Raw genomic sequence first — 19,983 nt, forward strand, 5'->3', positions numbered from 1 at the left:
TAGAAAATAGTTTACATTTTTTATTTTTTAAAACCTTTAATGAGTTGGTGTGTCCAAACTTTTGACTGGTACTGTATAGACGGTGCAGTTGGTCTAAAGGCTGTATAACCTCTACACTCCTCTCCTTCTCTCCAGACTCCTTGCAGCTCTCCCTCGCTGTCTCTGAAGAGGAGGTTCCCCATGAGCAGCAGCACTGTGAGCAAGAGTGGAGCCCCAGTCTGGGGCAGGAGGACCCAGAGCCCACACAGAATTAAGAGGAAGAGGAGGAACTCAGGACCAGTCAGGAGGAAGAGCAGCTTCAAGGGGTGGAGCCTGATATCCTAGAGTTCATATTCACTCCTTCCTGTGTGAAAAGTGAACGTGATCATGAGGACCCGCTTCAGTCCTTGACTCTTCCCCAAACCCAGACTGTAGAGAACTAGGAGAGTTACTCTAAACCAGTGAGTCCTAAACCTTTTGGCACTGTGACCAACCTAAAGGGTTTTGACATTGCCTGTGACCTTCCAGATAATCAATACAATGCCTACAGCCAGAGCTCAGCCATATGGAGCGATCCAGAAGGACTTGACAGCAGCCAATCATTGGATCCCAACCCACCATTGGATTTGAACGCTCAAATCGAGGAACCTGCACCTGCCCCTTTTGTGGCAAGACCTTCTCTTCAAACAAAAAGGACATCTGTCCATGCACATGAGGTTTCACATCATTTAGCTGTGGTGACTGTGGGAAGAGCTTCAATCGCAAGGAGCACCTAACTGAACATAGACAGACTCACACAGGAGAGAAACAACATGGCTGCTCAGTCTGTGGTAAAATATTCGCTCAGAAGACTCATCTGCTGAAACATATGGATAATATCCACAAAGAGAGAGAAACAGACAGAAGAAAGAAAATCTTCTTTCAGAAGATGGGAATAAAAAGGCAGGATGTGAACAACACTCTTGGGAAAGGAAAGCAACTCCAGACCATTCATACTATGGGTCTCAGATAAATAGATCTTTAATGAATTTAATGTCGTAAAACGTTGTATGTAAATAAAGTTTGATTTGAATGATGAGGTAATGATTAAGCGGTATAGAGTATTGTAGGACATTCACAGGTCTGCTGTACAAAGTCTGTTCAATTTTCCCGTCATTAGAAACAGGAAAATCTATATATTTTTTTTTGGACTGTCTTTAATGTGATGACAAAATGGTCGGGCTGATGTTATTGATATATTATATTAAATATAATTCCAGAAAAGGACTCCTTGCATTTGTCCAAGAGTATTTCTCATCAATTCTGACCTAATGCTGCTCCTTTATGATATTGCTTTCATCTCGTATAGAGTAATGATAAACAGTTGACTCCTGATTAATAATTGATTCTCCCAGATCATCCATTACTTATGATAACCTCTGTTTGTCAACATGTAGTTATCGTTTTCCTTTACTACTGGCCTGTAGGCTGCCTTCCACAGTAGTAAACCCCCATCCAGCTGGTGGCGCTGTTGTGTGTTTCTGGGTTCGTCAACAACTAGAACGACGGATAAAAATTAAGATATTCCTTGACTAGAACACGGAAGTAGAATTGGAAAAGAGTTTGAATTCATTGTGTGGAGTAAAAAAAGACATACCGACTGAACGGAATAGGCTACCCAACTCTCATTCGACTGAAAATGTCTAAACTACAGTTGTTGCGTGAGTTTTTAAATGAGCGTTTAATGGCGGCTGCTGTGGAGATTTTCGGGGCAGTTGAGAAAACGGTAGTGGAGTACCAGGAGGAGAATGATCGGCTACGGAGACTTCTGCGGATCACACCGGAGAATCAACTATGTAGAAAAGGTACGTATGTAGCTCTACTGATAGCTAGCTATAGTTCTACTTTATTGATACATTTAACTGACCACCATTTGATCCATTTTAAGAAGTGGTTTTTAAATTTACCGCGCAAAAACCAGGAAGTGATTTGAATGTAACTTTTTAAAAGGCTCGAGATGGCGGGATGAGAGGGTGTAATATTTCTAGCTGAGGAACAATTTTAGGGTTTTCTCACAAAGTTTATAGTTTACACTGCAGTTGCAATTTGTTTTGTTTTTCACAAAAAAATAGATATAACCATTCAATGTAGCTATTTTGAATAATTTTGTAATTAATCAAACCATTGAAATATATTTGACGATTTCCAACGAACAAGCTAACTTAGCTAACGAAAAGTTTCAGCATGTGTAGTTAAGTTAGCCTGCTAGCGTCTTCATAGCTAGTAGCATGGAATCAGAACATGACTAAACTGTTGCTGAGATAATGGATGTTGAAACTTACAAGGAGAAAAGAGGCATTGTTGAAACAAACTCATATGCAGTTGCAGTTTAAAAAAAGGGGGGTGAATCTGATTCCTACCCGAATACCCCAACCAAGGAGCAACTTCCAAAGATGCTGAGAAGTGAACCATCACTGAGCCAGCTACAGGACAACATCGTCCGCATCCTCACGGCTAAAATCAAAGAGAGCGCAGATGACATCATGGATTTGGTGAAAAATAACACTATCGGTATCGTTAACCTGAAGAAATCGATTGATTTCAATGCTGAGGAAAATATATTCTCACTAATACCCAAGAACAAGGAGGTCTTGAGGTTTTAGAATTCAATACTCTAAATAATACTTTTAAAATAAATTGCATCCTGAAATATGTTAAGAACCAGAACAGTATTTGGAATGTCTTCCCTAAGTATTTAGTTGATTCTGTTGGTGGGTTAGAATTTTTGCTTCGATGTAATTTTGATGTTGATAAAATCCCAGTTAAGTTGGCCAAATTCCATAAACAGGCAATTTTAGCTTGGATGTTAGCATATAAACACAATTTCCCCCCTCACAGATACTTTATATAGAACAACAAAGATATACGATTTAACTGGTTTGAGAATCAAATTATTTTGGTTGGTCAGTTACTGAATGAGGATGGATATCTACTCTCATATAGGGGATTTCTTGATAAGTTTAAAATTCCTATAACCCCGAAAGAATATGCAATTGTTTTTGATGCGATTCCAAGGGGGGTTGTATCTCTTTTAAATTCCTCTGTGGTTGAAGTAAGTAACATAGATTTACATGAAAATATATTCATTGGCAATATTAACATCAAAGATAAATGTAGTAATAAACAGAGTAGGAATATTGTTTGTGAAACTACAATTCCCTCATCAAGACTCTTTTGGTTGAATATCTATGGTGATATACAATGGGGGAAAGCATGGAAAATTGCTAACAAATATTGTATCAGTAACAAGGTAAAGGAAGTTTCATTTAAAATGTTACATAGAAATTATCCTGTGAAACATGTTTTGGAAAGAATCAAGCTGAATATTGACTACAAATGTGATTTTTGTGGAATGGAGAAGGAGACCATTTTGCATTTATTTTTGCCTGTATTTATAGTAGAATTTTTTGGGATTGACATACAGAATTTTGTTACAAAAAAATAGGATCGGTTGTACCATTTTATGGTTTTGTATAATGATTTATTTCAGAAATTCTGACAGATAAATATGTAATATATTTAATTCAACTGCTAATGATACTAGGTACATTTCATATTTGCAAATGGTCTAATTCAAAACCTAACTTTTTTTCACTTTATAAATTAATTTAAACATTATGGCACTATAACTAAAATTTAAAAACAAAAAGGCAATTAAAACTTGTTGTATTATTAATGAATATGATTTGTTTGTTTAGGATTTCTGGCAATGTAAATTGTTTATGTATTCTTGTTTGCTTGTGACTAATCCTCTTTTGTTTAATACATTTTTTTAAATGTATGTTTTTTTTATTTTTATGGAAAAACATTATTAATAAATTGCTTCTTCTCTACAATTTATTGAGAAGTAATTGAAACTAGATTATAGTTTTCAGGTATTGATTTGGAATGATAGTTTACCTAGTCTTGAATTTACTGGTTTATAAATTCAAGTTGACAACAACCCTGATGTCTAAAGTCTCTAGGTAGGTAAACTCTGCTCCTCCTCTCCTTCCCTCCAGACTCCCTGCAGTTCTCTGTCTCTGAAAAGGAGGTTCCCCCTGAGCAGCAACACTGTGAGCAGGAGTGGAGCCCCAGTCTGGGGCAGAAGGACCCAGTGACCACACAGATTGCAGAGGAACAGGAGGAACTCAGGACCAGTCAGGAGGAAGAGCAGCTTCAAGGGGTTGAGCCTGATATCATAAAGTTCATATTCACTCCTTCCTGTGTGAAACGTGAATGTGATCTGGAGGACCCACTTCGGGATCTGAAACATTTTGGCACTGTGACCCACCTAAAGGGTCTGGACATTCCCTGTGACCCTCCAGATAATCAAAACAATGCCTACAGCCACAGTTCAGCCATAAGCAGTGACCCAGTAGAACTTGACAGCAACCCACCATTGGATCCCAGCCCACCATTGGATCCCAGTCCACCATTGGATCCCAGCCCACCATTAGAGAAACACTGTTCCAAACCCAGCACCACGTCTAGAAGAACTCACCACTGCCGTGACTGTGGTGAAGCGTTTGCTCTGAAAGCTGACATGCAGAGGCATGTGACTCACACCAGGAAGAGACCCAGTGAATGCAGCTTCTGCAAGAAACGCTATAACTCCACCTGTCAACTGAAGGCCCATGTCCAACTCTGTCACAGTGGGAAACCCTGCACCTGCCCTGTTTGTGGAAAGACCTTCAAATACAAAGGAGCTCTGTCCAGGCACATGAGTATTCACACAGGAGAGAAATCATTTCGCTGTGGTGACTGTGGGAAGAGCTTCAATCGCAAGGAGTATCTAACCAAACATAAATGGACTCACACAGGGGAGAAACCATTTAGCTGTGGTGACTGTGGGAAGAGCTTCAATCGCAAGGAACATGTAACCGTGCATAAACTGACTCACACGGGAGAGAAACCATTTATCTGTGGTGACTGTGGGAAGAGCTTCAATCGCAAGGAACATGTAACCGTGCATAAACTGACTCACACGGGAGAGAAACCATTTATCTGTGGTGACTGTGGGAAGAGCTTCACCCAGAAGATTAACCTGCTGACGCATTTCAAAAAAATCCACAAAGGAAGAGAACAGGATGAATACTGAAAGAAAAAAATTACATTAGAACTAAGATCTTCTGTCAGAAGACGGGAATAAAAAAGCAGGATGTGAGCAGAGCAACTTCCTGTTGGTCTCAGGTAATTGGACGTGAGAAAGTTATGTAAACATTTTTATGGAATTAAGTTTGATTTGAATGATGAGGTAGTGATCAAACACTACACAGTTTTTTAGGACAATCACAGCTCTGCTGTTCAAAGTGTTGATATTTTCACGTCATTATAACAGGAATTCTTGATCATTTGTTTTGGAATGTTTCCCAGGGTGATGACAGGTGAATGCCTGAGTGAGTGTGCAAAGCTGTCATCAAAGGAAAGGGTGGCTACTTTGAAGAATCTCAAATATAAAACATATTTTGATTTATTTAACACTTTTTAGGTTACGACATGATTCCATATGAGTTATTTCATATTTTGTCTTCTATTATTCTACAATGTAGAAAATAGTACAAATAAATACATCTTTGGTGCTGTATGTATTATATTCTATGCCGCTCCATCATTGCTCATCCAAATATATACAGTTGAAGTCGGAAATTTACATACACCTTAGCCAAATACATTTAAACTTAGTTTTTCACAATTTCTGACATTTAATCCTCGTAAAAATTCCCTGTTTTAGGTCAGTTAGGATCACCACTTTATTTTAATAATGTGAAATGTCATAATAATAGTAGAGAGAATGATTTATTTCAGCTTTTATTTCTTTCATCACATTCCCAGTGGGTCAGAATTTTACATACATACACTCAATTAGTATTTGGTAGCAATGCCTTTAAATTGTTTAACTTTGTTCAAATATTTCGTGGAAGCCTACCACAGGCTTCCCACAATAAGTTGGGTGATTTTTGGCCTATTCCTCCTGACAGAGCTGGTGTAACTGAGTCAGGTTTGTTGGCCTCCTTGCTCGCACACACTTTTTCAGTTCAGCCCACAAATCTTCTATAGGATTGAGGTCAGGGCTTTGTAATGGCCACTCCAATACCTTGACTTTGTTGTCCTTAAGCCATTTTGCCACAACTTTGGAAGTATGCTTGGGGTCATTGTCCATTTGGAAGACCCATTTGCGACCAAGCTTTAACCTCCTGACTGATGTCTTGAGATGTTGCTTCAATATATCAACATAATTTTCCTACCTCATGACGCCATCTATTTTGTGAAGTGCACCAGTCCCTCCTGCAGCAAAGCACCCCCACAACATGATGCTGCCACCCCGTGCTTCACGGTTGGGATGATGTTCTTCGGCTTGCAAGTCTCCCCCTTTTTCCTCCAAACACAACGATGGTCATTATGGCCAAACAGTTCTATTTTTGTTTCATCAGACCAGAGGACATTTCTCCAAAAAGTACAATCTGTGTCCCCATGTGCAGTTGCAAACCGTAGGCTGGCTTTTTTATGGTGGTTTTGGAGCAGTGGCTTCTTCCTTGCTGAGCGGCCTTTCAGGTTATGTCGACATAGGACTCGTTTTACTGTGGATATAGATACTGTTGTACCTGTTTCCTCCAGCATCTTCACAAGGTCCTTTGCTGTTCTGGGATTGATTTGCACTTTACGCACCAAAGTATGTTCATCTCTAGGAGACAGAACGCGTCTCCTTCCTGAGCGGTATGACGGCTGCGTGGTCCCATGGTGTTTATACTTGCGTACTATTGTTTGTACAGATGAACGTGGTACCTTCAGGCGTTTGGAAATTGCTCCCAAGGATGAACCAGACTTGTGGAGGTCTACAATTTTTTTTCTGAGGTCTTGGCTGATTTCTTTAGATTTTTCCCATGATGTCAAGCAAAGAGGCACTGAGTTTGAAGGTAAGCCTTGAAATACATCCACAGGTACACCTCCTATTGACTCAAATTATGTCAATAAGCCTATCAGAAGCTTCTAAAACCATGACATCATTTTCTGGAATTTCCAAAGCTGTTTAAAGGAACAGTCAACTTAGTATATGTAAACTTCTGACCCATTGGAATTGTGATACAGTGAATTATAAATTAAATATTCTGTCTGTAAACAATTGTTGGAAAAATGACTTGTGTCATGCACAAGGTAGATATCCTAACCGACTTGCCAAAACTGTAGTTTGTTAACAAGAAATTTGTGGAGTGGTTGAAAAACGAGTTTTAATGACTCCAACCTAAGTATGTAAACTTCTGACTTCAACTGTATATATTCTTAATTCCTTTACTTTAAGTTTGTGTGTTTTGTTGTGAAATTGTTAGATATTACTGCACTGTTGGCGCTAGAAACACAAGCATTTCGCTACACCTGCAATAACATCTGCTAAACGTGTATGTGACCAATAAGATTTGATTTGATTCACGGGAGAGCAGGTAGCCTAGTGCTTAGGGCGTTGGGCCGGTAACCGAAAGGTTGCTAGTTCAAATCCCCGGGCTGACAAGGTAAAAATCTGTTGTTCTGCCCCTGAACAAGGCAGTTAACCCACTGTTGCTAGGCTTTCATTGTAAATAAGAATTTGTCCCTAATTGACTTGCCTAGTTAAATTTATAAAAATATTACCACTGGTCTGCAGCTTGTAGTAGACCTCCGTCCACCAGGGAGCACTGTGCTGTGTTTTTTATTTTTTATTAACACGATACACGGAAGAAGAAAATGCAGTTTTGTTTTGCGTTGTCACTAGTTACAACAGTCACAAAGTCAAAATTGTCTATCGTAAAAAATAAACGAGAACCAAAATTACTTTTTTGGTCTTAATTTAAAGTTAGGATTAGGCAATAGGTTAACGGTGGAGTTAGGGTTAGGGTGTTTAAAATTGGATTTTAAGAAGAGAAATTGTAGAAATAGGTGTGATTTGACTTTGTGACTGTGGTAACTAATGAGTGACAACCTTTTGTTTTTCTTTCTACTAGCTTCTCTAGGCATAAAGTCAAAATGAGCTTTTTGGTCTTAATTTAGGGTTAGGCATAAGGTTAGCAGTGTGGTTAAAGGGATAGTTCACCCAAATTACAAAATAACACATTGGTTTCCTTACCCTGTAACTAGTCTATGGACAAGGGTATGACAACAAACCATGCTTTGGTTTATATTCCCTGGGACTGTTTCCACATGCTAATGTTTTAGCATTTTTGGCACAAATCCCAATTCAATTCATGGGACCGATATTGGCATTTTTCGCACATGTCCAAATCATCCAAAAGTATCCAATTGATTTTGAAGCTCAACAAAGTCACTTATAGATGTTAGAAAACATGACGTGCGAAAAATGCTAATATTGCTCCCATGACTTGTATCACGGTGACATCCAGATGGTTAGTACCAATATTACAAGTTATTTATTGTGTAGGCTGTGAGGGTATTTTCTGTTTAACCTTACTAATGCTAGTGTACTAAAATATTGTTCTTTAAGACTAGGCATTGGGCTTGAGATAGTTCCTTTTACAAACTCATAATAAGATAGAAAAGTGTGTGTGCATAAGTAGAGGTTTGTTCTAACTGTTCTGTGGGTGTGTAGAATGACCCCACGATGTCTGGGGAAACTGACTGGTTCCTCTTAGCTTAACTGGAGACAAAGTAAAGGTTATATCTTGCCCACCAGTGATAAAGCTGTTGTTCTGTTTGGAGCCTGTTTCCGGGCGAAATATTAATGTTTTGTGTGTGTGTGTGTGTGTGACCAGTAGGACCATACATCATCTGGGCCGATAGTCAAAGGCGCTTGCTCACCCAACTTGGGGGAACCGTTGACCTACTGTTAGAGGAAGTATGTCTGGAGTGACTTCCTGTCACTTTGGGCACCTATTGTCCTCACTCAGTTGTGACAGACTGAGACAACCTCTCCATTATAGTCTGTACCCTGTAACCTAGTTTCGTGTCTCTCCACACACACACACACACATACATAAGGTCACGTGTTTAGCAGATGTTTGTATGAGAAGGCTTGTCTATATAAGACTTCCGTACTCTTTTTGCTCTCACTCCGTTCACTTTGTTTGTGGTATAACCAGTTTCCTTATTGCAATGTTTTTAATAAAAGTAATACCTTGATTAATTATTGACTTTGCCTCTCCTCATTATTAGTTAATAAAGGTAGAATTTCCACCACAGCGTAACGATGGTGATAGGTGTGTGTAATAATAAGCAGGCGGGCGACCTCGAGCGCCGGAGAGGGAGTATACGTGACAGACGAGCGCCGGAGAGGGAGTATACGTGACAGACGAGCGCCGGAGAGGGAGTATACGTGACAGACGAGCGCCGGAGAGGGAGTATACGTGACAGACGCGCGCCGGAGAGGGAGTATACGTGACAGACGCGCGCCGGAGAGGGAGTATACGTGACCGACGAGCGCCGGAGAGGGAGTATACGTGACAGACGAGCGCCGGAGAGGGAGTATACGTGACAGACGAGCGCCGGAGAGGGAGTATACGTGACAGACGCGCGCCGGAGAGGGAGTATACGTGACCGACGAGCGCCGGAGAGGGAGTATACGTGACAGATATGGAGTCTCTCCGTACTCAAGTGCAGTTAGGATATATACACTGCCTTTGGAAAGTATTCAGACCGCTTGACTTTTTCCACATTTTGTTACTTTACAGCCTTTCCTCAACAATCTACACACAATACCGCATAATGACAAAGTGAAAACAGGTTTTTTGAACTTTTTGCAAATCTATAACAAAAAAATATGAAATACCTTATTTACATATTGCTATGAGACAGGTGCTTCCTGTCTCCATTGAGCATCCTGGAAAGGATCGAAAGCCGTGCATCCTCTGAAACACAACCCCGCCAGCCACACCAATGTATCGGAGGAAACATTGAACACCTGGCAACCGTGTCAGCGTGCATGCGCCCGGCCCGCCACAGGAGTCGCTAGAGTGCGATGGTACAAGGACATCCCGGCCAGCCAAACCCTGTCCTAACCCTTGACGACGTTAGGCCGATTGTGCGCCGCCTCATGGGTCTTCCGGTCACGGCCGGCTGCAACACAGCCTGGAATCAAACCAGGTTCTGTAGTGACACAGTCAAGACAATGCAGGAGTTGTCCTTGTGTGGCCCAGACTTGAACCCAATCGAACAAATCTGGAGAGGCCTGAAAATAGCTGTGCAGTGACACTCATCCATCCAACCTGACAGAGCTTGAGAGGATCTGCAAAGAAGAATGGGAGAAACTCCCTAAATACAGGTGTACCAAGCTTGTAGCTTCATACCCAGGAAGACCCGCGGCTGTAATCGCTGCGAAAGGTGCTTCAACAAAGTACTGAATAAAGGGTCTGAATACTTATGTAAGTGTATTTCAGTTTTGTATTTTTAATAAATTAAGAAAAATGTATTCGTCATTATTGGGTATTATGTGTAGATTGATATGGGGGGGGGGGGACAATGTAATCAATTTTAGAATAAGGCTGTAACATAACAAAATGTGGAAAAAGTCAACGAGTCTGAATACTTTCCGAAGGCACTGTACACTACAGAGTCAGAGCATTTATCCCAAGATCAATGCAGTGTGATCATTGTAAAAGATTTTTGTGGTGTTTTCAAGTGTTTGCAGTAGGGAGAAACCGAGATGTCCAAGGTGTGGAAAAGATCATATCCTGTGTTATATAAGTGATGAAAATGTGAAGTATTGCAAAAAGAAAACGAGGTGACCAAAGTCATGGTTGTCCAACTTTTAAAAAGGGTTGAGGGTGTGAATGGTGCTCCTGAAGAGTCCATGGAGGTGGATAGGCCATCACCGCAGGCTGCAGGGGTTTCCTTTCACCAGCTGGACCCTGATATTTGAAAGGTTAAGAAGGTGGACTTTGTAGCCTTTATAGCTGTGGTGATAAATGGAACTGCCAAGGTGGAGAGAAGGTCCAGGAAAATAGATGTTATTATTGTGGATGTCGTCACAAACTGTACCACCCTCTCAGACCCTGGAGAAGGGAGATATGAAGGATGAAGTGGGAGGTTTTTTGTTTGTCATTTTACTATTTTTATTTGGTTGGATTATAAATTTGTTTCCCTGTCACGTATGGATTAGATATTTAACTTTTTTTTTTTGTTCAACCCGCCCAGTTGGTGGCGGCAATACACCTTGTTGGGTTGTAGTCTGCCATAAAACCCACAGAAGTTTTTATTTTATTTTATTTTTTAAAGCACTTTTCCACGTAAAAGAATGCCCGGGCTGCGGTTCCAATACAAAAGCAATCACTTTTAACTTTGGGTTCGTTACGTTTAATTTCCGCAAGCCATGTTCTTGGCACAAGCGCTCTAGCCAACAGCTCGCAGATACAGTCCGTGTCGTTTGTTCCACCTGTCACCAGAGGGCGGCAGAGACCATCCTAGAGACATTAGTGACACTCAGGTATGTCCTATTATTCATTATGATTTCCCTGTTAAAAGAGGTGTGTTTTCTGGTTTCCTTTGCAGAAGCTTGAATTGTTTACTGTGTGTATTTGTTTCCTGAGTGAGTTTTTGAGACTTAGTGTTTTTTGTTGTTTTTCCTGTGTTACTGTAATCCTTCGGCTACCGTTCTCAGTAAAGTATTATATTTATCCTTAACTACTGATTCCTCATCTGGTCTTTTCTCTGTACCTGGGTCCAACCTTACCACATCACAGCAAGCTTCTGCCTCAAACATGCACCCAGTAGAGATCACCCAGATCAAGAAGGTTGTAACCCACCAAGGAGCACTGCTGGGGCGGCAGCAAGAACAACTCTCCCAAATATCAGAGACCCTCCGGGTACTTACCGACTCCTCCAACCGCAGTCCAACCTCAAGCCAGGAGGAGCCAATACCCAAGTCTCATCACCCAGTGCTACAGGCGTTGCCGTAGTTCCTCCAGGGAACCTGCACCGGGAACCCAAGATCCCAGCCCCCGAGCGGTATGACTGCCACCCGGGAGGATACAAGGGGTTCCTCACTCAGTGCTCTCTGGTGTTCGAGCTACAGTCCTCCTCGTTCCACACCGATCGGGCATGATCGCCTACATTATCTTTCAACTCTCAGGCAAGGCCCTGGCTTGGGCAACGGCGGTGTGGGACCAGCAGCCACCATCCTGCAGCTCTATTTTAGCCTTCACTGCCGAGCTGCGACGAGTCTTCGACCACCCAGTCGGCAAACAAGAAGCGGTGGACTCTGGGGCCGCAGATAATTTCATTGATCAAGACTTTGCCAGAGAATTACAAATCCCCTGCGTGAAATGTCCCATCCCTCTGCAGATTCAAGCCTTGCTGGATGCCTCATTGGCTCCGGCCAGGTGGAATATCAGACCAAGCCCATTCTACTGCAGGTTGGGGTGAATCACTCAGAGACTATTAGTTTTCTTTTGATCACGGCTCCCGAGAATCCCCTTATTCTGGGATACCCCTGGCTAGCACTACATAACCCATTACTCTCCTGGTCCAACGGGACACCTACTAGACTGGGGTAAGAACTGCCAGGCTAAATGTCTAAGACCCCCACCTAGAGCCTCGCTGCGTCCCCCTGCATCCATTGAAGACCAAGACTTCTCCGCTCTCCCTCCCGAATACTTCGACCTCCGGGAAGCCTTCAGTAAGATGCAAGCCGCCACCCTCCCTCCTTATCGTCAATAAGACTACGCCATAGAACTCCTCCCCGGTCCATCTTTACTCGCTCTCGATCCCTGAAGCTGCTGTCATGGACAATTACATCCGCTAGTCGCTGGAGGCAGGTTTCATTCGCTCCTCAACATCCCCAGCTAGTGCAGGTTTCTTCTTCGTGGGGAAAAAGGATGTAGGTCGGCGTCCCTGCATCTATTACCAAAGGCTAAACATGATTACGATTTAAGAATCGTTACCCCCTACCACTGATGTCCGCCGCCTTGGAGCTGGCCAAAGGGGCCCAATTCTTCACCAAACTGGACCTCCACAACGCTTACAATTTGGTGAGAATAATTTTTGGACAGAAAGTTTCAGATTTTTGCAATGTTACATAGATGGAAAAAAGCTGTCCTTGAAACAGTCTTGATATGTTCGTCAAAAAGAGAGATCAGGGTCCAGAGTAACGCCGAGGTCCTTCACAGTTTTATTTGAGACGACTGTACAACCATCAAGATTAATTCACAGATTCAACAGAATATATCTTTGTTTCTTGAGACCTAGAACTAGCATCTCTGTTGTGTCCGAATTTAAAAGTAGAACATTTGCCACCATCCACTTCCTTATGTCTGAAACACAGGCTTCCAGGTAGGGCAATTTTGGGGCTTCACCATGTTTTATCGAAATGTACAGCTGTGTGTCGTCCGCATAGCAGTGAAAGTTAACATTATGTTTCCGAATGGCATCACCAAGAGGTAAAATATACAGTGAAAACAATAGTGGTCCTAAAACGGAGCCTTGAGGAACACCGAAATGTACAGTTGATTTGTCAGAGGACAAACTGATATCTTTCCGACAGATAACATAAGTAGTCCTACAGTATCACAGCGAGGTCAAACAGGTGTGTGTGTGTGTTAGTCATATTATCCAGCGTCCACAGCAACACTTGATTATTCTCTACCCCCCCCTGTGCATGTGGTGTACTATGGGTTTAGTCATGCTCTCACTAAACCCTCATATTTTCTCTGTCTCTGTCTCCCCTTCCGGAGGGCTTTAGGCTCTTGGACGGCGACTGAGGACACCCTGGTCTGACACATGGACGTGCCTGGCCCAATCCAACCTGGCCCCCCTCAGGTGTCATTGGAAAGGTTATCAACACGACTCAGATTGGTGGAAAGCAGATAGAATTGCAGGAAATTTACTTTAAAACAGCAACATTTTCTCTCAGCATTAAAGCAACATTTTCTAGAATAGCATGAGATTAGCTGCTTTCCCAAAAAGATTCCTTAGTTTCAATGTCCAAGAATTTGTCCCACCCCCATTGTAGTGTTTTGAATGCCAAAGAATGAGACATGTGTTGTCAAGGAAATAAAATATTTGCGTCATGATTGCAGTGACTGTGGGAACAATGTGAAGGCTAAGGGTTGTAATTGTGGGGAGGAACACCAAATAATTTGGTGGATGCCAGGTGCAGAGAGAGGCCCAGAGATACCTAAACAGTTCCACAACTGAATGCATTCAACTGAAATGTGTCTTGCGCATTTAATACGATCCCTCTGAATCAGACCCCTTTGCACAAGGGCAGAACAGAAGATTTTTTACACATTGCCAGCTCGAGGATTCGAACCAGCAACCTTTCGGTTACTGTCCCAACATTCTTAACTGCTAGGCTACCTGCCAGAATGGTGTGACTACTAGGCGGACGGATGTCGTTACCATGGCGTCTTCCGTCGTATGTGGAGCTACTGTCAGAACTGGTGTCCCTACTAGTCCTGACACGGTTTCCTATTCAGAAATCTTGCTCTGATAAATGTGCTGTCCCTACGTTAGTAGGGATTTATTTGTTTATTTATTTTAGTGGTACAGAACTAGGCAAACCATGATTGATCGCACACTCCAGAACAGTAGGTGGTGGTATGCACCTTGAACGTTTGTTTGCGGACCGCCATTAAACCATAGAAGAAGATTTACACCTGTCAACATGGAGGTAGATTCTATATAGTTTACACCTGTCACACATTGGAGAAACATGGAGGTAGATTCTATATAGTTTTGTTTTGGAGTAATTTTTTTTATTTTTTATTTAACCTTTATTTAACTAGGCAAGTCAGTTAAGAGGAAATTCTTATTTACAATGACGGCCTACCAAAAGCCATCTGCGGGGACGGGGGCCTGTCCCCGCAGGTGGCTTTTGGTATCCACCTATATATATATATATATATATATGACAAAACACACATCATGACAAGAGAGACAACACAACACTACATAAAGAGAGACCTAAGACAACAACACAGCATGGTAGCAACAAAACATGACAACAACATGGTAGCAGCACAAAACATGGTACAAACATTATTGGGCACAGACAACAGCACAAAACATGGTACAAACATTATTGGGCACAGACAACAGCACAAAACATGGTACAAACATTATTGGGCACAGACAACAGCACAAAACATGGTACAAATATTATTGGGCACAGACAACAGCACACAGGGCAAGAAGGTAGAGACAACAACACATCACGCAAAGCAGCCACAACTGTCAGTAAGAGTATCCATGTTTGTGCATGACCCTGCATTGTATCAATTGATACCTGGTGGCATTGATGGAACAAAAGTGAATTCTAGACAGGGCTTCTTCCCAGATATCATCCAAGATCATAAAATGATACAAACTGGGAGACTAGGTGTGTTGAGTTGTGAGGGAGCTGTAACAGGTCATAAAATGATACACACTGGGAGACTAGGTGTGTTGAGTTGGGAGGGAGCTGTAACAGGTCATAACATTTTTCACAAAAACTCCCACTATACCTAACATCATTAATAACTTTTTAGAAGTACAATTTAACAAGGATGGCTAACTCTGGAAATTCCTTCGTTCTCTATAGTTAGGTAAATCAGCTTTGAGGTTTTTTTTGCAATTTACTTGTGGAACAATCTCAAACTCTCAAAAGGTGATGATTTGGTACCTCTAATGCATTTCGGACGCTGATTGAGGACGTTTTGTAGTATGTGTTTGTTTTCTATGACTGTTTTGTATCTCTGCTTTGCTTTTCATATTGTATTAATGTGTATATTTTTGTAATTACAGGGCTTAGTCTCAGTATGACTCCCTGTTAAATACAAATTCTCACCTAATGCTCCTCACTCATGATATTGAATTAATCTTGTATAAACTAATGCTATACAGTCGACTCCTGCATGTAGGCTGCCGTGCACAGTAGTAAACCCCCATCCAGCTGGCGGCGCTGTTGTGCATTTCCGGGTTTGCCACCAACTAGTTAGAACCGAGGTATTTTCTGAAATTTCCTTGACTAGAACACGGAAGTAGGATTGGAAACCACTCTGTTTTGATTTTGCATTCATTGCGTGGAGTAACAAAATATCCACTAACTGAACTGAATAGGATACCCGACTCTCATTCGACTGAAAATGTATAAACTACAGTTGTTGCGTCTGTTTTTAAATGATCGTTTAACGGCGGCTGCTGTGGAGATTTTCGGGGCAGTTGAGAAAACGGTAGTGGAGTACCAGGAGGAGAATGATCGGCTACGGAGTCTGCTGCGGATCACACCAGAGATACCGCTATGTAGAATAGGTTCGTATGTATATTTACTGATAGCTAGCTATAGTTCTTTCTACCTCATTGATAAACTGTTTCGGCTAACAGTGATCATCATTACATACATTTTAAGACGTTGTTTTTAATTTACCGCTCATGGATGAAAAATTGTACCATAAAAACCAGGAAGTGATTTGGATGTATAATAAAAAATGGAAAAACTTTATAAATAAATATGATTCTCTATATTTATTGAGAAATAGTCGAAAATAGATTATAGTTCTCCAGTTATTGAGTTGGAAGTACAGTTGACCTAATTAAAATTGACCCCAATGCTGATGTCTAAAGTCTAGGTAAACTCTAGCCCTCTTTCCCTCCAGACTCCCTGCAGCTCTCTGTCTCTGAAGAGGAGGTTCCCCCTGAGCAGGAGTGGAGCCCCAGTCTGGGACAGGAGGACCCAGAGCCCACACAGATGAAAGGGAAACAAGAGGAAATTAGGACCAATCAGGAGGCAGACCAGCTTCCAGGGCTGGAGGCTGATGTCATAGAATTCATTTTCACTCCTTCCTGTGTGAAAAGTGAATGTGATCTGGAGGACCCACTTTGGTCCTTGACTCTTCCCCAAACCAAGACTGTGGAGAACAGAGAGAGTCACTCTAAACCAGTGGATCTGAAACCTTTTGGCACTGTGACCCATATTAAGGATCTTCACATTCCCTGTTTATCGCCATATAATCAAAGCAATGCCTCCAGCCACAGTTCAGCCATAAGCAGTGACCCAGTAGGACTTGACATCAGCCCACCATTAGATCCAAACACGTCAATGGGGGAACACGGTTCCAAACCCAGCACCACGTCTAGAAAAACTCCCCACTGCCGTGACTGTGGTGAAACGTTTCCTCTGAAAGCTGACCTGCAGAGGCACGTGACTCTTACCAAGAAGAGACTCAGCGAATGTCACTTCTCCAATAAACAGTACAACTCCACCTGTAAACCGGAAGCCCATGTCCAACTCTGTCACATGGAGAAATGCTGCACTTGCCCTATTTGTGGCATGACCTTCAAACACAAGGGAGATCTATCCAGGCACATGGGTATTCACACAGGAGAGAAACCATTTATCTGTGGTGTCTGTGGAAAAAGCTTCTATCAGAAGGGACACCTTACAGATCATAAACGGACTCACACAGGAGAGAAACCATTTAGCTGCGGTGACTGTGGGAAAAGCTTCAATCTGAAGGGGAACCTAAGGAAGCATAAACTGACTCACACAGGAGAGAAACCATTTTGCTGTGGTGACTGTGGGAGAAGCTTCAGTCTCAATATGAACTTAACCAGGCATAAACTGACTCACACAGGAGAGAAACCATTTAGCTGTGGTGACTGCGGGAAAAGCTTTACTCAAAAGACTAACCTGCTGACGCATGTGAAAAACATACACAAAGGAGGAAAGCAGGATGAAAATTAGGACAAAGATGTTCTGTCAGAAGATGGGAATTAAAAGGCAGGATGTGGACAACACTTTTAAGTAGGGCTGGTATATACAGTGGGGCAAAAAAGTATTTAGTCAGCCACCAATTGTGCAAGTTCTCCCACTTAAAAAGATGAGAGAGGCCTGTAATTTTCATCATAGGTACACTTCAACTACAGGCCTCTCTCATCTTTTTAAGTGGGAGAACTTGCACAATTGGTGGCTGACTAAATACTTTTTTGCCCCACTGTATATATTTTTTAATGGATGGTATTTGCAGCTATTTTATGTTTTTGAATAGTTAAAATTCTACATTTGCTTCATGAGTAGTGCGTGACCCTAAGGTGGCAACATATACAGTATCAGTGAAAAGTTTAGACACACCTACTCATTCAAGGGTTTTTCTTTATTTTCTACATTGTAAGAGTGTGCAAAGCTGTCATCAAGGCAAAGGGAGGCTACTTTGAAGAATCTAAAATATATTTTGCTTTGTTTTAACACTTTTTTGGTTACTACATGATTACTGTATATAAGTGTGTTAGCTAGCATGCACTGATGTAATGGTCCCATAAGCCCACTACTAGTTTTCATGCTACAGATTTTACCATCGACAACCATCAACATCGTTAAGACCTGCACAACTAACGTTGCTGTTTCCTATTTAACAACAGATAATAAATAACGCTCAACTGGGACCACTGGGTGATTTATTTGAACAAAACACAACGCAAGGAGAGTACGATTAACATCTGTTCCATCTCTCAGGTGATGAGAGAATGGTCTGACTGATGTCATTGATACATTAAAACATGTTTACTTTCTGGGAAATATCTCCCCCAATTTGTCCAAGAGTATTTCTCAGAAATGTTGACCTACTGCTGCTCGTTCATGATGTTGATTTAATATTTTATGGAGTATTGATGTACAGTCGAGTGTCATCCACTCCTAGGTAGCCTATTTTTTGGCGAGGAAGTACAGGTGTATCCTACCACGGAAGAGTTTTGCTATCTTCCACACCCCCTTTAAATCAGCAGTTGTATTGTCGGAGTAGAAAACCATAAACACTTTTAAAACGATAAGTAGCATATTGTTTTTATCTATAAAATGGCTTCCACAACGAACTTAATTTGTTTTGAGCACTTTACACATTTAGTTTGGGATCCAAATTGTATTTGTCACATGAACGGATACAACAGGTATAGACCATACAGTGAAATGCTTACTTACAAGCCTTTAATTAACCAACAATGCAGATTTAAGAAGAAAAAAAGTGTTCGAAACGTATTTACTAAACGTAATTTGCCTAATGATGAAAGAGTGGAGGACCGTCTCATTTCAAACAAGCGCATTTCCATCCACTTTCACTCTGCTCGCTGACTCTCCTCGATTAACTTTGACCTTTTTCAAAAGGAGGCGAGAGAGGACTGAGGAGAGAGGACGCAAGAGTTTAGCAAATCTAATTGTATAAAAAGGTAATTTTTTTTAAATTTCATTGTCCGGGAGAATCTCAATTGCGTACTCCTTGCGTCCTCTCACGTCTCTTTTCGCCTCCTTCTTAAAACCTATTGGATGAGCAAGCCAGAGGTCCAGCCTCTCTGACATTCTCCTCCAATGAGTGTTGAGAAGGAGGCATAGCTGTGGGAAGTAGTTGTCGTGATGGTGCTGCACCCCCCTGAAAAATCTGAATGAAAAAAAGTATATGTATATTTTTTTGCTCACAAATGTAGTGCACTGGGCCTTTACTAGTCCTGTATTAGCGCACTGATATAGACGTTTTCAGTGCAGGCAACCCAAAAAAAAATCTGCATTATATTATATATTTTAAGACTAAAACTAGGGATGAAAGCAGATTGAATTTCTTCCCGGTATGGGACCTCCTACAGTATGTGTGCACACATAGGAGGTCCCATAAAAATAGGCTCATATTTTATTTTTTATGATTCTAGTCATAGAATTCCATATAGAACCCCTATTAATTCAATAGGATCTCTGTGGGCCTAGTCGTAAAGATTTGTCATTTAACTTTTTAAAGTTTTACCTTTTATTGTGGCATAAACACAACCAGTCATGATGTTTTCATCTGATTGTTAAACAATCACTTCAAAGAGCTGCTTTACTAGGCTACCCTTGCAAGTTCATCCACTCGCAACATAGGGGAGAGCGAGGTAAGTTGTCACGCGGGTAAACTGTTCATACCTCCAACACTAGAGGCGCTAGCTCAAATCAAACAGCTACTTTCTGTGACTATGTTCTATGGTCAACTTCCTGTTCACATGTGGTCAAGGTCACTCTAATCTGAGGGGAGCACAAGTTAATTTTTTCCCCCCTTCAAAAGTAAAAAA

The 19,983-nt window shown here is 41.5% G+C and overlaps 2 protein-coding genes across 2 annotated transcripts in view; both read left to right on the forward strand.

Moving 5' to 3' along the window:
• The window catches only part of LOC139561603 (zinc finger protein 665-like), a 37,648-nt gene extending 28,525 nt beyond the window's left edge, over positions 1-9,123 (forward strand). The window contains exons 4-6 of the mRNA XM_071378824.1: positions 136-279; positions 1,604-1,823; positions 4,020-9,123. Of these exons, the coding sequence (XP_071234925.1) occupies positions 136-279; positions 1,604-1,823; positions 4,020-5,098 (1,443 nt within the window). The 3' untranslated portion in view covers positions 5,099-9,123. The remainder of the gene's footprint in view (positions 1-135; positions 280-1,603; positions 1,824-4,019) is intronic.
• Positions 9,124-15,936: 6,813 nt separating this feature from the next.
• LOC139561449 (zinc finger protein OZF-like) lies at positions 15,937-18,336 on the forward strand. Its single transcript, XM_071378549.1, has 2 exons — positions 15,937-16,206; positions 16,551-18,336. The coding sequence occupies exons 1-2, from the start codon at positions 16,041-16,043 to the stop codon at positions 17,636-17,638; spliced, it is 1,254 nt and encodes a 417-aa protein (XP_071234650.1). The 5' UTR covers positions 15,937-16,040; the 3' UTR covers positions 17,639-18,336.
• Positions 18,337-19,983: the final 1,647 nt, after the last annotated feature.

Source organism: Salvelinus alpinus, chromosome 31 (assembly GCF_045679555.1).
Source record: "Salvelinus alpinus chromosome 31, SLU_Salpinus.1, whole genome shotgun sequence".
Taxonomy (NCBI): Eukaryota; Metazoa; Chordata; class Actinopteri; order Salmoniformes; family Salmonidae; genus Salvelinus; species Salvelinus alpinus.